The sequence below is a fragment of the Bos grunniens genome, chromosome 26, assembly GCF_055505025.1.
Source record: "Bos grunniens cultivar Pamir isolate PY7600 chromosome 26, Bosgru_T2T1.0, whole genome shotgun sequence".
Lineage (NCBI taxonomy): Eukaryota > Metazoa > Chordata > Mammalia > Artiodactyla > Bovidae > Bos > Bos grunniens.
In genome coordinates, this window is record NC_141190.1 from 16223163 (window position 1) to 16245107 (window position 21945).

Below are 21945 nucleotides of genomic sequence, written 5' to 3' on the forward strand. Positions count from 1 at the left end.
TATATTGGTTCTGAGGTAGGCACAGGGGTTACCAATAAATGTCTTAGGCACTACAGGGCAACTAAGCCATGTTGAAATTTGGGTCTTCTCTTTAGTAAAAATTTCTCCAAAGAAAACATACAGATGGCCATAGACCCATGAAAAGATGCTCAACATCACTATTAGGGAAATGCAAATCAAAACTACAGTGAGATATCACCTCACACTGGTCCAAATGGCCTAAATAATGAAAAGTCTACAAATAACAAATGTTGGAGAGGATGTACAGAAAAGAAAACATTCCTACACTGTTGGTAGGAATGGAAACTAGTGCAGCCACTATGGAAAACAGTATGGAGGGTTCTCAGGAAACTAAAAATAGAATCACCACATGATCCAGCAAATCACTCCTGGACAAAACACCCAGAAAAACTATAGTTCAAAGAGATCCAGAGATCAAATTGCCAACATCCGCTGGATCATGGAAAAAGCAAGAGAGTTCCAGAAAAACATCTATTTCTACTTTATTGACTATGCCAAAGCCTTTGACTGTGTGGATCACAGTAAACTGTGGGAAATTCTGAAAGAGATGGGAATACCAGACCACCTGACCTGCCTCTTGAGAAATTTCTATGCAGGTCAGGAAGCAACAGTTAGAACTGGACATGGAACAACAGACTGGTTCCAAATAGGAAAAGGAGTACGTCAAGGCTGTATATTGTCACCCTGCTTATTTAACTTCTATGCAGAGTACATCATGAGAAATGCTGGACTGGAAGAAATACAAGCTGGAATCAAGATTGCCAGAGAAATATCAATAACCTCAGATATGCAGATGACACCACCCTTATGGCAGAAAGTGAAGAGGAACTAAAAAGCCTCTTGATAAAGGTGAAAGTGGAGAGTGAAAAAGTTGGCTTAAAGCTCAACATTCAGAAAACAAAGATCATGGCATCCGGTCCCATCACTTCATGGGAAATAGATGGGGAAACAACGGAAACAGTGTCAGACTTTATTTTTCTGGGCTCCCAAATCACTGCAGATGGTGACTGCAGCCATGAAATTAAAAGACACTTACTCCTTGGAAGGAAAGTTATGACCAACCTAGATAGCATATTCAAAAGCAGAGACATCACTTTGCCAACAAAGGTCCATCTAGTCAAGGCTATGGTTTTTCCAGTGGTCATGTATGGATGTGAGAGTTGGACTGTGAAGAAAGCTGAGTGACGAAGAATTGATGCTTTTCAACTGTGGTGTTGGAGAAGACTCTTGAGAGTCCTTTGGACTGCAAGGAGATCCAACCAGTCCATTCTAAAGGAGATCAGCCCTGGGATTTCTTTGGAAGGACTAATGCTAAAGCTGAAACTCCAGTACGTTGGCCACCTCATGCGAAGAGTTGACTCATTGGAAAAGACTCTGATGCTGGGAGGGATTGGGGGCAGGAGGAGAAGGGGATGACAGAGGATGAGATGGCTGGATGGCATCACTAACTCAATGGATGTGAGTCTGAGTGAACTCTGGGTGTTGGTGATGGAGAGGGAGGCCTGGCGTGCTGCGATTCATGGGGTCACAAAGAGATGGACACGACTGAGCGACTGAACTGAACTGAACTATTACATCTCCATTTCTGCATATGAAGTGACTTGTTCCAAGTAATTCCCAGGTAGTAAAACACCTAGAATTTGAACTCTAAAGCCATGCTTTGGTGACTGTAAGATTTTCTAGAACAAATCTGATTGTAAACCATTTTGTGTTTACGCTTCACTAGATCCTCAGGGGGAAAAGGGGTGCTTACCTTGATTTTTCAGATTTTAGAAACATTTCCGGAGGATCAACTTGTCTAGTGAATGTAGAGCTTAATTTAACTGAAGTCTTGATTCCAAACCCTTTAAATCTGACCTAAAATTTTTTATCCCTTTTTATCTTTCAATATACGCATATAATTGTCCTGTATTCTATCTTGTTGGCTCCTTTTCAGTTCATCTCAAATTGCAATCTGCCTGGGGACAGAATTTGAAACTTAAAACTAAATGTTTATAAATTTATAAAGCATTGCTACCTTTTTTACTAAGCAAAAAAAAAAAAAAAAAAAAAGTTAGGAGTACATTTAATTCTATGGAACCCAGGAAAGGGACTTGAAAACTGAATAAGAAACTTTCTGGAAAGTCAAGTACTGACTTTTGTTCTCTTCTTTGAAAAGAAACTATTAATATTTCTACCATAATTTCTAATGCCAACTATGGCTTCCTTTAACATTTCTCCTGTTTTAAGGAGAACTATATTAGCTTCCTAAACAACAAAAAAATCCAGTGAGATATACACCTGATATAAAAGTACCCATAGTTTCTTATACTGTCTCTTTTTCATTGTTCTTGTCTTCAAAAACAGAAAGAAGGACAGGATAGGAAAAATAGCATTTAGGCTTTAATGTAAAGTAATTATTAAAAGAGATTAGCCCTGGAAATCATACTTCTCTGTGGTAGCCCTTAACGTTTAAGGATCAGGAAATAAAATATCCCACTATTACACAAACAGAACCAACTTATATAAATAATGAAATTACTCACCTGTGAGCCCTAGAGTATACTCCCTTCTCTGTGGTTTGATTTACATAAGGGAAGAATGTAAGTTCGTCTGTCTTGAGAATGAATGAAGGATATGTTTGTTTGAACCACTGAAGGGAGTTTTCTTAATGGCTGAAGCCATTTTATAATGTAGAAATCCCTTTTTCCTATTTTGAGTAAGAAAGGCCATTCTTAATATGGTGTCCAACAACTAAAACAATCTGAGGATTTGTTACTTGTCTGTGATGTAAACTGACTCCCCCTTCCCTTACCATCTGCTGCCCTCGGGGACTCTTTGGTAGGCGTTTGCTTTACAGCATGCAGGGGCTTGCCCAGTGACTCAGTGGTAAAGAATCCACCTGCAATCAAGGACATGCAGGAGATGCCAGTTCGATCCCTGCGTGGGGAAGATCTCCTGGAGGAGGGCATGGCAATCCACTCTAGTATTCTTGCTGGGATGATCCCCTGGACAGAGGAGCCTGGTGGGCTGCAGGCCATAGGGTCGCAAAGAGTCAGACACAACTGAAGTAACCAAGTACACAGCATGTATCTAGGACGCTTGTTCCTAGAACTGGCTGCCCACTGCCGCTAGGAAGTCTACCAGGTGATGCTTCTGGTGTCAGGCCGAGTTGTCCGCCACCTCAGAGCTGCTGGTGGTCTATTAGTGAGGAGCTGCTGGTGATCAGCCGCCTGGGCTGGGATTCCAGACTCAGGACGAGCACATTGCTTTGCACTTGATCCACTTCCAGCACCTCGTGCTCAGTGGTACCACCGCTCAGGTGTCCCAGGCTCCCACTGGCACCTCCCCCCAGTGCAATCGCTTTGTGGCCCAATTGGTGATGGGCACCGCCATCTTCATGGTGTCCTGTTACAAGTTGCTGCTGCTGCTGCTGCTAAGTCGCTTCAGTCGTGTCCGACTCTGTGCGACCCCACAGACTGCAGCCCACCAGGCTCCCCCGTCCCTGGGATTCTCCAGGCAAGAACACTGGAGTGGGTTGCCATTTCCTTCTCCAATTCATGAAAGTGAAAAGTGAAAGTGAAGTTGCTTGGTTGTGTCTGACTCTTAGCGACCCCACGGACTGCAGCCTACCAGGCTCCTCCGTCCATGGCAGGAGGAGCATTTTCATTTTCTCCGTCCATTTGCTAGCCAAGAGTACTGGAGTGGGGTGCCATTGCCTTCTCCACTGTTACAAGTTACTGAATGTAACTCCCTGTGCTGTATGGTAAGCCTTGTTGCTTTTCTGTCTCATGTATAGTAGTTTGTATCTGTTAATCTCTTACCCCTAATTTGTCCCTCATCCACTTTGGTTACCCACAAATTTGTTTTCTGTGTCTGTGAGTCTGTTTACAATTTGTATATAGATTCATTTGTATTTTTTAAAGATTCTCTATATAAGCGATATCATGTAGTATCTTTCTTTTTCTGACTTAGTTCAGTTCAGTTCAGTCGCTCAGTCGTGTCCGACTCTTTGCGACCCCATGTATTGCAGCATGCCAGGCCTCCCTGTCCATCACCAACTTCCAGAGTTCACTCAGATTCACGTCCATCGAGTCAGTGATGCCATCCAGCCATCTCATCCTCTGTCCCTCTTCTCCTCCTGCCCCCAATCCCTCCCAGCATCAGAGTCTTTTCCAATGAGTCAACTCTTCACATGAGGTGGCCAAAGTACTGGAGTTTCAGCTTTAGCATCATTCCTTCCAAAGAAATTCCAGGGCTGATCTCCTTCAGAATGGACTGGTTGGATCTCCTTGCAGTCCAAGGGACTCTCAAGAGTCTTCTCCAACACCACGGTTCAAAAGCATCAATTCTTCGGTGCTCAGTTTTCTTCACAGTCCAACTCTCACATCCATACATGACCACTGGAAAAATCATAGCCTTGACTAGACAGACCTTTGTTGGCAAAGTAATGTCTCTGCTTTTCAATATGCTGTCTAGGTTGGTCATAACTTTTCTTCCAAGGAGTAAGCATCTTTTAATTTCATGGCTGCAGTCACCATCTGCAGTGATTTTGGAGCCCCCCAAAATAAAGTCTGACACTGTTTCCACTGTTTCCCCATCTATTTCTGACTTAGTTCACTAAGCTTATTCTCTAGGCCCATCTGTGTTGCTGCAACATTTTATTGTTTTTTTTTTTTTATGGCTTAGCAATATTCCATTGTATGTATATACCACATATACTTAAGCCATTTATCTGTTAAGCGCACTTGGGTTGCTTCTATGTCTTGGCTATTGTAAGTAGTGCTGCTGTGAACATTGGGATGCGTTATCTTTTTGAATTAGAGTCCCATTTTTTTTTTCTTGGTATATACCCAAGAGTGAAATTGCTGGATTATATGGTAGTTTTATTTTTAGTTTTTAAAGGAATTTCCACACTGTCCTCCTTAGTGGCTGCACCAATGTACACTCCCACCAACAGTGTAAGAGGCTTCCCTTTCCTCCACACCCTCTTCAGCATTTAGCACTTGTAGACATTTCGATGATAACCACAATGGTACCTCATTGTGGTTTCAATTTTCACTTCTCTAATTGTTAGTGATTTTTTTTTTGATTGTTAGTGATTTAAAGAATCTTTTCATTGCATGTTGGCCATCTGTAGGTGCTTCTTCAGAGAAAGGTCTATTTAGGTCTTCTGCTTTGTTATGCTGAGATATGTTCCCTCTATACCCACTTTAGTGAGACTGCTTTTTTTTCCCTCATGAATGGATGTTGAATTATCATACTTATAAATCCCAAAGAAAGGCAATGCCAAAGAATGCTCAAACTACTGCACAGCTGCACTCATCTCACTCGCTAGTAAAGTAATGCTCAAAATTCTCCAAGCCAGGCTTCAAGCCGTACGTGAACTGTGAACTTCCAGATGTTCAAGATGGATTTAGAAAAGGCAGAGGAACCAGAGATCAAATTGCCAACATCCATTGGATCACTGAAAAAGCAAGAGAGTTCCAGAAAAACATCTACTTCTGCTTTATTGACTATGCCAAAACCTTTGACTGTGTGGATCACAATAAACTGTGGAAAATTCTGAATGAGATGGGAATACCAGACCACCTGACCTGCCTCTTGAGAAGTCTATACTCAGACCAAGAAGCAACAATTAGAACTGGACATGGAACAACAGACTGGTTCCAAATGGAACCAGAGTAAAAGAGTACCTCAAAGCTGTATATCGTCACCCTGCTTACTTAACTTATATGCAGAATACGTCATGAGAAACACTGGACTGGATGAAGCACAAGCTGGAATCAAGATTGCTGGGAGAAATACCGATAACCTCAGATATGCAGATGACACCACCCTTATTGCAAAAAGCGAAGAAGAACTAAAAAGCCTCTTGATGAAAGTGAAAGAGGAGAGTGAAAAAGTTGGCTTAAAACTCAACATTCAGAAAACTAAGATCATGGCAACTGGTCCCATCACTTCATGGCAAATAGATGGGGAAACAGTGGAAACAGTGACAGATTTTATTTTGGGGGGCTCCAAAATCACTGAAGATGGTGACTGCAGCCATGAAATTAAATGATGCTTGCTCCTTGGAAGAAAAGTCATGACCAACTTAGATAGCATATTCAAAAGCAGAGACATTACTTTGCCAGCAAAGGTCTGTCTAGTCAAAGCTATGGTTTTTACAGTGATCATGTATGGATGTGAGAGTTGGACTATAAAGAAAGCTGAGCACTAAAGAACTGATGCTTTTGAACTGTGGTGTTGGAGAAGACTCTTGAGAGTCCTTTGGACTGCAAGGAGATCCAACCAGTCCATCCTAAAGGAAATCAGTCCCGAATATTTGTTGGAAGGACTGATGCTGAAGCTGAAACTCCAGTACTTTGGCCACCTGATGTGAAGAACTGATTCACTGGAAAAGACCCTGATGGGAAAAGATTGAAGTAGAGAGGTGAAGGGGACAACAGAGGATGAGATGGTTGGATGGCATCACCGACTCAATGGACAGGAATTTAAGTAAACTCCGGGAGTTGGTGATGGACAGGGAGGCCTGGTGTGCTGCAGTCCATGGGGTCGCAAGGAGTTGGACATGATAGTGACTGAACTGATATTGATATATAAGATCCAGAAATGTTTGTAGTTATGTGTGGGAGAATAAATTATCAACAATATTATGATAATAAGTCTTAATCATGAGCAAAGTAGACCAAATTGTGACTTCTTTTGCTAATATTTGCATTTTCTTTCCATTTCCCAGCTCTCAAACACCTATGGCCCTGTGTTCACAGTGTATTTTGGCCTGAGGCCCACTGTTGTGTTGCATGGGTATGAAGCAGTGAAAGAAGCCCTAATTGATCAGGGAGAAGAATTTTCTGGAAGAGGCAATATCCCAATGTCTCAAAGAGTTAATAAAGGATATGGTAAGTGTGCATATGCACGTGTCCAACATTGGTAATGGGGGTGGGGAGAATGGAAAAGAGGAATTTGAAAAGCCCCCTCAGCAGAGCTTGGTCCATCTCTGAGGCTGCCAAGTGTCAGCTCACTCCTCCTTCTCTAGGGCCTCCCTCCTAGTCTCTGTTTCCCCTCCTGGCAGGAATCATTTTCAGCAACGGGAAGAGATGGAAGGAGATCCGACGCTTCTCCCTCATGACCCTGCGGAATTTTGGGATGGGGAAGAGGAGCATCGAGGACCGCGTTCAAGAAGAAGCGCACTGCCTGGTGGAGGAGTTGAGAAAAACCAACGGTGGGTGATTCTATGCTCTGTAATTCTGACCTCAGCAGACCGCTCATTTCTCCAGGGACGCCCTTGGAAACATTTCAGGGGCGGCCACATCTTTTATACGGTTCCTGGTTTTCAGCCTTCCCATGGAGAAGAGAGAGAGAGAGGAGAGAGCCAAGAGGGCTTTTGTGTATCTATGCTTGTTGTGTGTGTACACCCAGGATGGGGCATATAGTGTGGATTAAAGGTCATTTAATCCTATTCTGATTTGAAATTTTTGTTTTCACATCATTAGGACATGAAGGTAGGAGGTTTTGAGTCTCATTTTTGTGTGTGTGTGCATTAGAGAGCAATTTCCCTCCCCATAGTGTCAGTTTGGGTTATCTATTCCAGAACATTTCATCAGGGAATACTTGTCAAGTGGACACGGTGGGAATGAATTCATCATGCCCCTTTGGAGGGCATGTGCTTTCACTTAATTGGCCTGTATTTGTATGGTCAACCTTACTCAGATGTCTGAGGGTTTCTTCAGACACTCATTGCCTACAGTTCTAGCCAGTAACGATACTTTTCTATGGTTCTAATTACTTAGGTATCCTTCAGTGCAGGCCTCATCTATTGTGATTTCCTTGTAAACAACTGTTTTAAAATTATCAGCTTGAGTTATTTAATGTTGCTTCTAAGTTACAGTATTGTTTTATGAATTCTAAGAAATAGATGCTATAGAATAATCCTAAAGTTTACACAAATACGAGGTTATAAAATGATTTATTTGGATTTCAGCCTGCCTTCCTAATTAGTTGCTTCCAACTTCAACTTTCTCTTTACATTTATCTCCCCTCCCTTACTGGTAAAGAATCTGCCTGCAGTGTTGGAGACCTGGGTTCAGTCCCTGGGTTGGGACGATCCCCTGGAGAAGGGAAAGGCTACCCACTCCAGTATTCTGGCCTAGAGAATTCCATAGACTGTATAGTCCATGGGGTTGCAAAAAGTCAGACATGACTGAGAGACTTTCACTTTCCTTTTCCCATGTTTTGTATTTTCCATATTTTATGATACTTTGACATCTTGGAAGGCCTTGCAGACCTGGGGAGCAACTGCCTCTCCCAGGGTTAGTTAATCCTGAGATAGAGCATCACATCTTTTCTATGAGCGTGCCTTTGATTTTTAAGCCAACCATCCAGAGCCCATACCCTCTGGATACCTACTTTATGAAACCCTCACACACCAAGCCAATATTCTCCCTGCCCTAAATTAACCCAAGGCATTATGGGACAACCAGGGACCATCCCTACTGCCTAGCTGCTGCTACTGCTGCTAAGTCACTCCAGTCGTGTCTGACTCTGTGCGACCCCATAGACGGCAGCCCACCAGGCTCCACCGTCCCTGGGAGTCTCCAGGCAAGAACACTGGAGTGGGTTGCCATTTCCTCCTCCAATGCGTGAAAGTGAAAAGTGAAAGTGAAGCTGCTCAGTCGTGTCCGCCTCTTCGAGACCCCGAAGACTGTAACCTACTAGGCTCCTCCGTCCTTGGGATTCTCCAGGCAAGAGTACTGGAGTGGGTTGCCATTGCCTTCTCCCTACTGCCTAGAGCACTCTGAAATTATCCAAACTATCCAATCCTAAGGTTAGTTAGCATACTGACCCCACCTTGCTCATTTCTTCCGTGAAACCCCTGTGAAAGCTCTGCTCCATGCTGTCTCCTGACCAATCTTGGTGCTTCCCCACGTGGTCCTGGGTGATGTACCCCTCCTCTTGGGAATAAACTATCTTCTCTATGGCTATCATCTCCTGATCTGTTGACCTCATCATGTGAATAAAAATAAAACCCCAAGTACATTTTAAAACAATTGGGTTTGGGATTAAAACTCTTAGGGTAATTTTTCACCCCTACTGCTAGCTGTACTGATTTATGAAGCGCTTGTCACAATGAATCTTATTTTCGGTCTGGATTCCAAACTATCTGCTTTGTAAGTCTTCCTCTCCAGTGACCTGATAGGAAAGATTAAAAATCAGATTTTAGTCGTCACACACATGGACATTTCATTTTAACCTTTCTTGTTTGCTTTGTGATTGAAGTTTGAAGTGGAGAATTCTTACTTTTATTTTAGGCAAACAAATCTTAGAGTTTGCAGTTTATTTGTGTTACTTTTTCTTCTCATACAATGTGGATGACTTTTACTCATTTTTCCATCAAACACCTGAATTTTTCCATAATCTTTCTCTCTTAAATCTCTTCCTTTCTTGATCCTACCAGTCATTCCTTCAACTATTTATTATATATAAAAGGTTCCCAGGTTCCTAAATATTTTTTCTTTCTTACATCAGTGCTTAATTGTTTAGCTTACCAGATAGATGTGATTCTGTACTGATAGATAACTTGAATTGTTGTTTTTAACCGGACCTTTAACATTTTTTTCCATACTTCAAAATAACCAACAATTTGGCTCAAGGCAGTGAAGGAAATGGAGATTTTGGGAACAAGTTATTAAACAAACTAGGATGGCTGAATGGTTAGGATTCTGGGCTCTCTCTGCCATGGGTCCATGTTCAGTTTGTGGTTGGTGAGCTAAGATCCCTCAAACTGTGCAGCCCAGCTAAAAAGTTAAAAAAAAAAAAGGTCTGTTAAACAAACAAAGGATGGTATGGTCAACTCATATTAAAGGCAATAATGATGTATTTTAAGCATACTTAAATTTTTGCTGATAAGGGAATTTCTATGTAAATGTTGATTTAGATATTCTATAATTATCTGTTATCCACAGCAAAGTTGTATATTTATATTTTAACAGTGTTTTATAAATCTTTTCCATTCTTTAGGGTCACCCTGTGATCCCACTTTTATCCTGGGCTGCGCTCCCTGCAATGTGATCTGCTCCATTATTTTCCAAAATCGGTTTGATTATACAGATCAGAATTTTCTTAACTTGCTAGAAAAATTTAATGAAAATCTCCAGGTTGTGAGCTCCCCATGGATGCAGGTGAGGGCATGCTCCTTTTTTCCTGAGAAGTCATCTGTGTTCTTTTCTCTGACAAGTTCATAATTCAGTATGGACCAAGCTGTGAAGAGAATGTTTGAAAACTGAACATTTTTTTAATTTATTTATTTTATTTATTTATTATTATTATTATTTTTTACTTTACAATATTGTATTGGTTTTGCCATACATCAACATGCATCCACCACGGGTGTACACGTGTTTCCCATCCTGAACCCCCCTCCCACCTCCCTTCCCATACCATCCCTCTGGGTCATCCCAGTGCACCAGCCCCAAGCTTCCTGTATACTGCATAGAACCTGGACTGGCGATTCATTTCTTATGTGATATTATACATGTTTTAATGCCATTCTCCTAAATCATCCCCCGCTCCCTCTCCCACAGAGTCCAAAGGACTGTTCTATACATCTGTGTCTCTTTTGCTGTCTTGCATACAGGGTTGTCATTACCATCTTTCTAAATTCCATATATATGTGTTAGTATACTGTATTGGTGTTTTTCTTTCTGGCTTGCTTCACTCTGTATAATAGGCTCCAGTTTCATCCACCAATGTGGCAACTGGGAATCAGATTTTCCCCTCTTTGTTTTGTTTTTTTTAGTTTGATATAGTTTCTGTTTGTTTGACTTTTGCTGCTGCTGCTGCTGTGTCGCTTCAGTCGTGTCCGACTCTGTGTGACCCCATAGACGGCAGCCCACCAGGCTCTGCCCTGGGATTCTCCAGGCAAAAACACTGGAGTGGGTTGCCATTTCCTTCTCCAATGCATGAAAGTGAAAAGTGAAAGTGAAGTTGCTCAGTCGTGTCCGACTCCTAGTGACCCCATGGACTGCACCCTACCAGGTTCCTCTGTCCATGGGATTTTCTAGGCAAAAGTATTGGAGTGGGGTGCCATTGCCTTCTCCATTGACTTTTGCAAGCTGTAGCTATTCATTTATTTAGTGACTTTTCTAAACTGTTTTGGCACAATCTCTTTTTTTTTGTCTAGTGTGGTTGCTGAAATTTCTGTTCCTTTAGCTTATTATGTTCAACTAGTATTTGAATAGAGTTTTTTGATTTTTGTTTTTTGGTGTTTTTTTTGCTTTTTTCTTTTTAAAAAATTGAATAAAATATTCTTTAAAATCTATAGTGCTTTACAGTTTTCAGAAGTTTCACACACAAGATTTCATATAATCCTATAAAACCCTTTTTTTCCCTCACTACCCTTGTGTTGCCCCTCTATCCTCTCCTCTCCCTCTATAGCTTGTTTTCATATCTGTGAGTCTGTGGATAGCAATGCCATTGAATGTGAGGATCCTAAGAGAAGAAAAGTGAGACAAAGAGATGGAGATAGAGAGGAAGGGAGGAAAGAAGAAAGGGAGAAAGGGAGGAAATAAAGGGAAGGAAATGACTCCTAGATTTGTCCTTGTGTGCTTAGTTGCTAGTCATGTCCGACTCTTTGTGATCCTATGGACTGTACCTGCGAGGCTCCTTTGTCCATGGGATTTCCCAGGCTTTTCCCAGTATCCTGGCTTTTCCCAGGGATTTCCCAGTATCCCAAGGATACTGTGGTGGGTTGCCATTTCCATCTCCAGGGGATCTTCCTTACCCAGGGACTGAACTTTTGCGTTGGCAGGTGGGTTCTCTTACCACTGAGCAGCCTGGGAATCCTTTAGCCAGGTTATTTTCAACTCTGTCTTGGTCTTCGCTTGTTACTTGCACTCAGCCTAGAGATCAGCCAGAGGTGATAGCTTAGTCTCTTCTTAGGTCTTTTCTTAGCAGGTGTCCTGCCCTGGGCATATGTATAGCTTTCTGAATTCCTCAGTACACATGGGTGCTTTTGAATGTGCTGATTTCTTAAAGGCACTCCCTCCCCAGCTGTTCTTTCTGGAGTTTGGGGCTCTGTTGTGTGCCTTAACTGTAATCCTTTGCTCCAGGCAACTGTGGGTTTTTCATGAATCTTGCCAGGTCTTTGAGACATCCGTACTGTGTTTCCACCCTAAGTTCCAAGTCAGATGAAACAAAAACAAGTTTCTGTGTCAATGCCTCAGGTGGCCCCAGACAGGTTAGAACACAGATACACAGTTCCTTGTTAGTGAGGTCTGCCCTGGTACCACCAGAATGAGGAAGCAGGCTCCCATACCACAAGCTGCCCTTGCTAAGGCCACTGCCAAGGAAGGAGGTGGGACAAGGAGAAAAAACAATAACAGATCTTTTCTGCTGTTTTTAAGTTGTCTTATCCTTGATTCAACATTTATGTGATTGCTGTAAACCTTGGTGCTCTGGAGTTCTGACAAGTTGATTCTGATAGTTTTTGCTTAATTTTCTGACGCTTTTTAAGGCCTTCTGAGTTGTCTACTGCATCATTTTTGCTGATGTTATTCTAAGTGAATGTTTGAAAGTAACAATCCTGCCTTAGTGTCATAAAGTAAACATCTGGGAAAGGTGGCTGTGCTTTTATTTTACAAAGAAAAGAAAAGCCTGAATATAAAGCTGGAATTCAAGACTCTTGACTCCCTGGCCAGTGGTTTTTTTCTACTACCCCACCAAAACCCAGTTTCCATAAACTACTTTGGTGACTGCCCAGAAGCATGCCCACAGCACTCAATGAACGTCCAGGCCCTTACTGGAAGGTTTCCATTGTGCACAGGCTTGTCCTCCAATCGCACTTGGTGATTTCCTCATCATATTACTTAGCAGAAATATCCTACTTTAGGAAGAAAGAGAATATCTCTTTCAGAGAGGAAGAAAGTTTGTGAACAGAGATGCCACCGGGAACACTGGCCAGGGCAGGGGTGTTTGATGCTTTAGTTGGTGTCCTAGCTGACCAGGTGATTGGGCTTGGGATGATAAAACTTCCAAACTTCCTTAACCTCTGTCCTCATCTATAAAATGTGTATCATAGTAATTCATCTTACTCTGTATTTCAAGGTTGTAAAGAAGAATTAATTTAGAAAAAGAGAGAATTGACATAAAAATGCTTTAATAACATAAGGTTGTTGTATGACTATAGGAAATTACTGTCAACTTTTATCACCTGGTCAGAGTTTTCTCCCTTAAATACCTCTATCAGCATAAAGAATTATTTTATATGTATAATATAAAAAGCTCCCCCTGAAGATATAGACCATTTTTATTCACTTCAATTTCTAACCAGGGCTAGGCATATGGTATATATGTGTTCAACATATATTTTTAATTTAATAAATACATATTTTTAATCTTTAAGGTCTGCAACACTTTCCCTATTCTCATCGACTATTTCCCAGGGAGTCATAACAAACTATTTAAAAATTTTGCTTATATAAGAAGCTATGTTTTGAAGAAAGTAAAAGAACATCAAGCAACTCTGGATATTAACAATCCTCGGGACTTCATCGATTGTTTCCTGATCAAAATGGAACAGGTAAAATGTTGATGACAGATTGGTTATCTATTTGCCTGAATTTTTTTGTTCATTAACTTGTTCTGTACTTATTAGGGATGTTTAATGGTTAGAGAAGAAATGCTTGATTAGCACTTTGGGTACTATTTGTGCATGGATCTGGATTGAGCATCATGGGAGATTTAAAATTGAATAGTTAAATAACTGGGATACATGGACCTTGTCTGTTGGGTACTAATAGGCTAGATGAGAAGAAAGAGAACACACATCTCAGGTGAAATCAAAGTGCAGACAAGTGAGAAATACAAAATACTGAGCCATAAAGGGAAAGTGGGTGTGATCATTTCACATAGCATGTGGGAGAGTGAGAAGGAAGGGTTTAGCCTGCTTGGGTTTCCTGTATGTCCTGAAGCTTGACGTATATCTTCAAATATTTGCAATAAGTCATCGGGGAGGGAATTTCAGATTGGTAGAATGATGTCATGAGAGGTTCAGAGGTGTTTGTGGTAGAGACTAGGTGGGTAGAAGAGAGAAGCCTTAACTGAGTGTAACCAAAAATGATTCTGGAAAGATATAGAGTTGGAAGTTGGTGTCCTTCAAGTTAACATGAAAGTTGGCATTAGAAATTTCGATTTTTATCAGGTAGATGTATGAACCAGAACAAGAGTAGAATGCAAATAATTACTGGGGAAGATTATCCTGGGAATTCTGTAGAATGACTGGTACAATGAGAATGGAGCTCAAGGACCAGCTATGAGATTTTTAATTTCTTTGGACTTTGGCTTGATGAAAGTCTGGAACATGGAAATGCAGAGGATTCTGAAATAAAATCAATCTGTCCATCTTGTCATATTATCAAAGATCCATAAATATTAGTTTTAGTTAGAAGAGAGAATGAGAGCCAAATTATAGGGAGTGTCTGGGAAGTCTCAGTAAAAAGATCAAATTTGTTATCTGAAAAGTTCAACTAAGGAGGGAAAAATTCAGATAGTAAATTTTAATAGTGAATGTGATTAGTGGTAGGGTCAAGTTGGAAATTGTGGCAAGAGCAATATAGGTGCCATAAAAAATTTGTGTAGGTGCAAAGCCGTTCTTGAACTGGGGAAAGGCCGGATCCAGTAAAAGCTGTAAAAAGCACTGTAGAAACTAATTCTAGAGAAAGAAATTTCTTCATCTGAGGCCATGATTATTTTATTCAACCACTTTGTAGCACTGGGCAGAAATGAGAAAACAGTTAGTAGGCTAAAATGGCAAGGAGCCAAAGATGCTGATGAAGATGACATTTGAAGAATTGTTCATGAATTTGCACTGGACTGCTCAAATCATGTGTTTTGAACAGAATGAAGGGAAGCACATGGAGTGGCTTAAAGAAACAGGAGCAAGGAAGAAGCAAATCTGCTCTCTGCTTTCTCTGGTGCTTGGGCAATGATTTTTGTCCTTCTGGGGCCCAGTTGATTTGAGAATCTGATTAAGAGTAAGGAAACTGTCCTAGAAAGATGCACCTATATGAGTTCCTGATATTTTGCACATAATTTGAGGGATTCTCATTGCGCTATGAAGTCTCTCCACTAATCCTGGGTTAAGGAGGCTCTAAGATGTCTGGTATTCCATTTAACAGTGGCTGTTTCATCAGTGCTATGTTTAAAACCCTTATTGTTTCTCTGGAGTTCACTATCATATTTATTTTTTTATAGTATATATTTATATATATATATATTTTATCTTTATTCAGTATAATTTATATACCATATCCCTCACACATTCGGTATACAATTCAATATTTTCACAGAGTTGAACAACTACCACCACAACCAATTTCTGAATATTTTTATGACCTTGAAAAGAAATCTTATATGCTTTTGGAGTCACCCTCATTCCTCCCCAGTCTCCCCAGTTCTAGGCGTCACTAACCTATCTTCCATCTTTATAAGTTTGCTATTCTGGACATTTCATGTTAATGGAATTATACAATATGTGTCTTTTGTGTCTAGCTTCTTTCACTTAATGCTTTCAGGGCTCATTGATAATGTAGCATACATCAGTACTTCATTCCTTTAAATGATTAAATGGCATTTCAGTGTGGATATACCACATTTTGTATATCTGTTTGTTGGTTGATGGACATTTTGGTTCCTTCTATTTTGGTTTTTATGAGTTTGTGGACATTTATGTACAAGTTTTATGTATGTGTGCATTTGTTAAGTTGCTTCAGTCATGTCCAACTCTTTGCGACCCTATGGACTGTAGCCTGTCAGCTCCTCTGTCCATGGGATTCTCCAGGCAAGAATACTGGAGTTGGTTGCCATGGCCTGCTCCAGGGGATCTTCCCAAGCCAGGAACTGAGCCCATACCTTTTACTCCTGCTGTAATGGCAGGCGGACTCTTTACTACTAGCACCACCTGGGAAGCCCCACAGGTTTTGTATACACATATGTTTTAATTTCTCTTGGGTATATACCTAGTGATAGAATTGTTGGTGGGCTTCCCAGGTCACACAGTGGCAAAGAATCCACCTGCCAGTGCGAGAGACACAGGAGATGGGAGTTCAACCCCTGGGTCAGGAAGATCCCTGGAATAGGAAATGACAATCCACTCCTGTATTCTTGCTTGGGAAGTTCCAAGGACAGAGGAGCCTGGTGGGCTGTAGTCCATGGAGTCACAAAGAGTCGAACACAACTGAGCTCAGCACAGACAGATGATAACTTTATATTTAACCTTCGAAGGAAGTGTGGCAGATCAAAGTCTTAATGTAAGAACTGAAGCTATAAATCTAGAAGAAAACTTACACATAAAATTGGCTGCACCATTTTATATACTCACCAGCAGTGTATGAAGCTTACAATTTATTCACATATTTGACAGTGCTTCGAATTATCTGTCTTTTTGATTCTAACCATCCTAGTAGAATCTGATCCATTTTCACATGGATCATGTTGCATCTGTAGGTCAGTTAGGGAGTAATGCCATCTTAACTTTTAAGTCTTTCAATAGATGAACATGGGATGTATTACCATTTATTTAGGTCTTCTTTAATTTCCTTCAGCAAGGTTTTGTATAGGCTAGTTTAGTTTTGATAGGCTATGTGTACATAACCATTGATTCTTCAAATTCACATGAACAGATAGAAATAGCAATAACGATTTGTAAGAACTCTACTCTCCTTCTTGGTCTCAGAGTAATTTTGAGTTGACAAACTTAGAAACTGTATGAAGTTGATGTTACCAATGGGGATAACTACTTTTGTCTATCAGGTACAACTGTGATAGGGTTAAGTCTATCTTAATGGTGTTGGATTCTATAATATTGGGCATGCCACAGGTCACCTGGGGATTATAAGAGCCTTATTAAATTAATGCTAGTCTAGAGGACTGGATAGGAAGAAATGATTATTTTGGGTATGTTCATGACCTCTGTAGTCAGTATTTCAGATTGTCCCATTCTTATTATCAATTTTATGTCACATATATCCCTCCTCTAAACCCACCTTAGTTGTCCTTGTGAAGGGCTTTTACTCTCCCAACTTCCAATTTGTGAGAGCTTTATTCAGTCAATTCCTTATTCTGAGCATCTACACTCTTTTCCTCGCCCAAGCTGCCTATTGCCTCACATCTTGGAATACAGTAGTGGCCGGCCCCATTTTGTCTTTGTATGCGGGATAAATAAACTCACTATTTCTTTAAACCACTGTTAACTTTTTTTTTTATTGGTAGGCAAACACAACCTTATTGATAGAAATGAGCAAATTAGAGCCATATCTTGAAAAATGTTATAAACCAGAATCAAGAGTTTGCAATTCTCTTTTCCTTTTAAACCATTTTATCTGGACTCTGCCTAAAGACACATGAAGAAGTTGAAAATGTGCAAAAGCTAACATAGCAGCACATCCTAGAATATATTACAAAGAAAAAGAATGGATTCACAGAGACTCTTATGTTGGGAAGTCCAGGGCTAGCCATGACGTGTACATTGAACTCAAGTGCCTTCCATTTTTCTTCAGCATATTTAAGTATGTAGGTTTCATCTTTATGTTCGGATACTCATGTTTCAAAATGATGACTGCACCACTTCTACGTCTGTATCTGTGTTTTGACTATGAAGAAAGAAAGAGAGAAACTGGCATCAGCAAGCTCTTTGGTAAGAAGTAGGTTGCTTCACCAGTGTGCCTGCAAAAGAGGCTTGGAATGAAGTTTTTAGGCAAGCTAGGGATGAGGAGTAGGAAATCAAGACTGCATTGGCCCAGTCCACACACTTTGCCGGTTGTTGTAGTACTGCACTTGAGTGTCTAGGTTTGTTTAGCTTTGTAACAGTGTGTTATTTTGGATTGATTTTAATTATTTATACTGGCAAACTACCAGATAATTACATCAAATAACTTATAGGAAAAACACAATCAAGAGATGGAGTTTACTTTTGAAAACTTGATAGCATCTGTGTCTGATTTGTTTGGAGCTGGGACAGAGACAACGAGCACCACGCTGAGATATGGGCTCCTCATGCTGCTGAAACACCCAGAGGTCACAGGTATGATAACATGGTGGGCAGGGTGAGTTTCGGGGAAGATATTGGGTCTTCTGTCTTATAATTTCTCTTAGAGAAGCTTTAGTTTTGAAATTTCTTTGCCACCCACTATAAGCTGCCCAAATATTAAAAAAAAAAAAAAGGTGAAAGTAAGACAAATTTGTATAGTAGGGAGGATTGCTGAGAAAAGTGAAGACAGTATGAGCAGTATCAAAGGCAATAAAGCTATGGATTTCATCAATAAAAAATTCTGGTTAAGTATCTGGACTTCATGGGAAGGGATTTGCAGCAGGCACAACCAGCATAAATTGGCCTACAATGGACTATTAGTTTTCTTAAGAAGTGGCCACTTTGAATGGTAGATGTATTTTTACCTAAATCTTTCCCTGTTCTAAATATGCAGCATTATAATGCTAGGGTAGGGAAGATGGGAGCTATATTGTTGAAGTATAGCAGAAATTCTAGAAATCTGGTGAGAAAGCCTGAGAAAATTTTTGGTCTGAGAAGTACTTTAAAAGGTTAGATTTAGAAAAAGATATATGCTCTTTAGACAGAATATGTACCTAAAAGGCCACCTGATGCAAAGAGCTGACTCATTGGAAAAGACCCTGATGCTGGGAAAGATTGGGGGTAGGTGGAGAAGGGGATGACAGAGGATGAGATGGCTGGATGGCATCACCGACTCAATGGGCATGGGTTTGGGTGGACTCCGGGAGTTGGTGATGGACAGGGAGGCCTGGCGTGCTGCGGTTCATGGGGTCGCAAAGAGTTGGACATGACTGAGCGACTGAATTGAACTGAACTGTACCTAAAAGAATTTTTTCCCTTTTTAAACATTAAATAAGATAGCATTTCACGTTGCAAATAAACACACACACAATACATATACAATTGCAAACCATACATACATCAGTTATAGAATTTGATTTGTAAAACATCGTACATTATTTTGATATGAAAATAATACTTGATACCTGTTTTTCTTTCTGTGATTGTCGAGACCAGCTCAACAAGCAGGGTTTCCGAAAGCGTGATACGGTGAGAGAATGAGAAACGAGACACAAGAATTCATAGAAAAGCGAGGATCAGGGAGCCGACACCACTCCAAGGCGAAGGTGCAGCGCCTGAATCCAAGCCGGCTTTATTATACCCTCAGCCGTGAAGGAAAGAACATGCGGGGAGTTAAACTATAACTTGTGTAGCCTTCAGGGCCAAAGAACAAAATGATCATTAACCATTTAGTAATTAAGAAACAGTAATCAATAACAAATCAGTAACTAAGACTAATATTCTTATCTACAGATTTTTCACCAGATATATAAAACATGTGACTCTCTGAGAGGCCAGTCGAGAAACAGTCTGGGGTCGGTTTTCCGACCCCAGGATCATATCTTGTTTTCATGATTATGAACTGTTCCCTCTGGACTTGTTCCAAGAGTCTCATGCCTTATAGCATCCAGTTTATCAATAAACTTCTTTTGCGGCCCTTGCTGGGGCCTGCTTTTGTTTTATTCTTCCTGTCTCCTACATGTGATGACAGACATCTCTTGAGTTAATAATATACCGTTTGTGTTTAAAGTGTTTCATCATGCTAATATATGTGCTTCCCAGGTGGCACTAGTGATAAAGAACCTGCCTGCCAATGCAGAAGATGTAAGACAGGCGGGTTCGATCCCTGTGTCCAGAAGAGCCCCTGGAGGAGGGCATTGCAACCCACCCCAGTATCCTTGCCAGGAGAATTCCATGAACAGAGGAACCTGGCAAACTACAGTTCATAGGGTTGCAAAGAGTTGGACATGACTGAAACGACTTAGCACGCATGCATGCTAATATATAGGCTTCCCTGGTGGCTCAGATGGTAAAGAATCTGCCTGCGATGCAGGAGGCAAGAGTCGGGAAGATTCCCCTGGAGGAGGGCATGGCAATCCACTCCAGTATTCTTGCCTGGAGAATCTATGGACAGAGGAGCCTGGTGGGCTACTAGTCCATAGGGTCAGGAAGAGTCAGACATGACTGAGCGACTAACACTTTTTTCACTTTTCATGCTAATATATAGGTGTGCACAGATTTATCCCTGGAGAAGGCAATGGCACCCCACTCCAGTACTCTTGCCTGGAAAATCCCATGGATGGAGGAGCCTGGTAGGCTGCAGTCCATGGGGTCGCTAAGAGTCAGACATGACTGAGCGACTTCACTTTCACTTTTCACTTCTCACTTTCATGCATTGGAGAAGGAAATGGCAACCCACTCCAGTGTTCTTGCCTGGAGAATCCCAGGGACGGGGGAGCCTGGTAGGCTGCCGTCCATGGGGTCACACAGAGTCGGACACGACTGAAGTGACTTAGCAGCAGCAGCAGCACAGATTTATCCCAAAGCCTAGCTTGTATGAGTGTCATTTGTACTTGTATTATGAAAACTCTCTAAGTCTAGGTGTATTTCTGGACATATAATTGATGTTTATAACTATGTTGGAATACCTTTACAGAGTTTTATGTCACCCTGATTTGGTATGAAAATGTGGCATGTGTTTTCCTCTTTTTCCCAGTAGTCTTACTTGTGTCTTATCAGCTAAAGTCCAGGAAGAGATTGACCGTGTGATCGGCAGACATCGGAGCCCCTGCATGCAGGACAGAAGCCACATGCCCTACATGGATGCTGTAGTGCACGAGATCCAGAGATATATTGACCTCATCCCCACCAATCTGCCCCATGCGGTGACCCGTGACATTAAATTCAGAAACTACCTCATCCCAAAGGTAAATTTGTTTCTCTTACAGTGACCTCAACACTCTTGAAGTTCCCATATTCACTGTATGATTTCAGTCCTCAAGATGAGAGAATTGGAAAAATCATACATGTGGCAGCTTGATGGGTTTTGTGTTGTTTCCAGTTTGTGGCTATAAATCTTTATGATGGCTCTCGATATCTGGCTAAGTCTCCCAAATTGTTCTGCTTCTTTAATATTGTTTTGGCTACTCTTAGCTGTTTATATTTCCAGGTAAATTTTAGTATTAATTTGTCAATTACCCAAAACATTCAGATGTGATTTTTTTCATGGTAGTATCAAATCAGTTTAGAAATTGACATCTTGACATGCTGATGCTTTCAATTCACAGATACAGTTAATTTGGACTTTCTTTAATTTTTTTGATACTGTTTTGTTTTTAGTACAGTGACTTGCACATCTGTTATATTTTTCTCAGATAAGAAATATTCTTGATCTTATTATACATTTTATAATTTTAAAATTGCTTTTTCCATTTTTTTGGTATATAGAAATATAATTGATTTTATTACCTTGATGACCTTATATCTAGCAACCTTTCCAAATTCATATATCATTGTTAATAATTTGTTTGTAGATTTATTTGTAATATCTATATGCACCACAATTCTGCCATCTGGTTTAATATTTGTTTTTTTCTTTATTTTCCAATTCTCATGACTTTGATTTACTTTATTGCATTATCACACTAGCAGGATTTCAAGGATAATATTGAACAAGGTGGGGATAGTGGCTGTTGTTTCATTTATGATATCCTGGAAGAGGTGAGGGTTATATATCTCATCATTGAGAATGATATTTTATGTACATTTTCGTAAATATTTTAAAAAAGCAGATTAGGGAAATACTTCCTAATCCTATTTTTGTATGATTTGGGGGATAAACTTTATTTTTTATAGCAGTTTTAGGTTCACAGCAATTTTAAGCTGAAGATACAGTGATTTCCCATATACTTCCTGCCTCACCTATTATCAATATCCTCTACCACACTGGTACACTTTTTTACAATTGATGAGCCTATACTGACCATCATTAGCCTCCAAAGTTCATCATTTGCATTAGGGTTCACTCTTGTTGTTGT

General features: G+C 40.6%; 1 protein-coding gene and 1 long non-coding RNA gene across 2 annotated transcripts in view; one reads left to right on the top strand and one right to left on the bottom strand.

Moving 5' to 3' along the window:
• The window catches only part of LOC147344084 (cytochrome P450 2C18-like), a 41367-nt gene that overhangs the window by 978 nt on the left and 18444 nt on the right, over nucleotides 1–21945 (top strand). The window contains exons 2-7 of the mRNA XM_086378786.1: nucleotides 6743–6905; nucleotides 7079–7228; nucleotides 10024–10184; nucleotides 13406–13582; nucleotides 17941–18082; nucleotides 20648–20835. Coding sequence (XP_086234912.1) covers nucleotides 6743–6905; nucleotides 7079–7228; nucleotides 10024–10184; nucleotides 13406–13582; nucleotides 17941–18082; nucleotides 20648–20835 — 981 coding nt within the window. The remainder of the gene's footprint in view (nucleotides 1–6742; nucleotides 6906–7078; nucleotides 7229–10023; nucleotides 10185–13405; nucleotides 13583–17940; nucleotides 18083–20647; nucleotides 20836–21945) is intronic.
• LOC147344085 (uncharacterized) lies at nucleotides 17244–19387 on the bottom strand. The gene is made up of 2 exons (XR_015155705.1): nucleotides 19054–19387; nucleotides 17244–17651 (listed from the first exon to the last, which is right to left on the bottom strand). It is a non-coding gene; the product is annotated as an uncharacterized LOC147344085 (long non-coding RNA).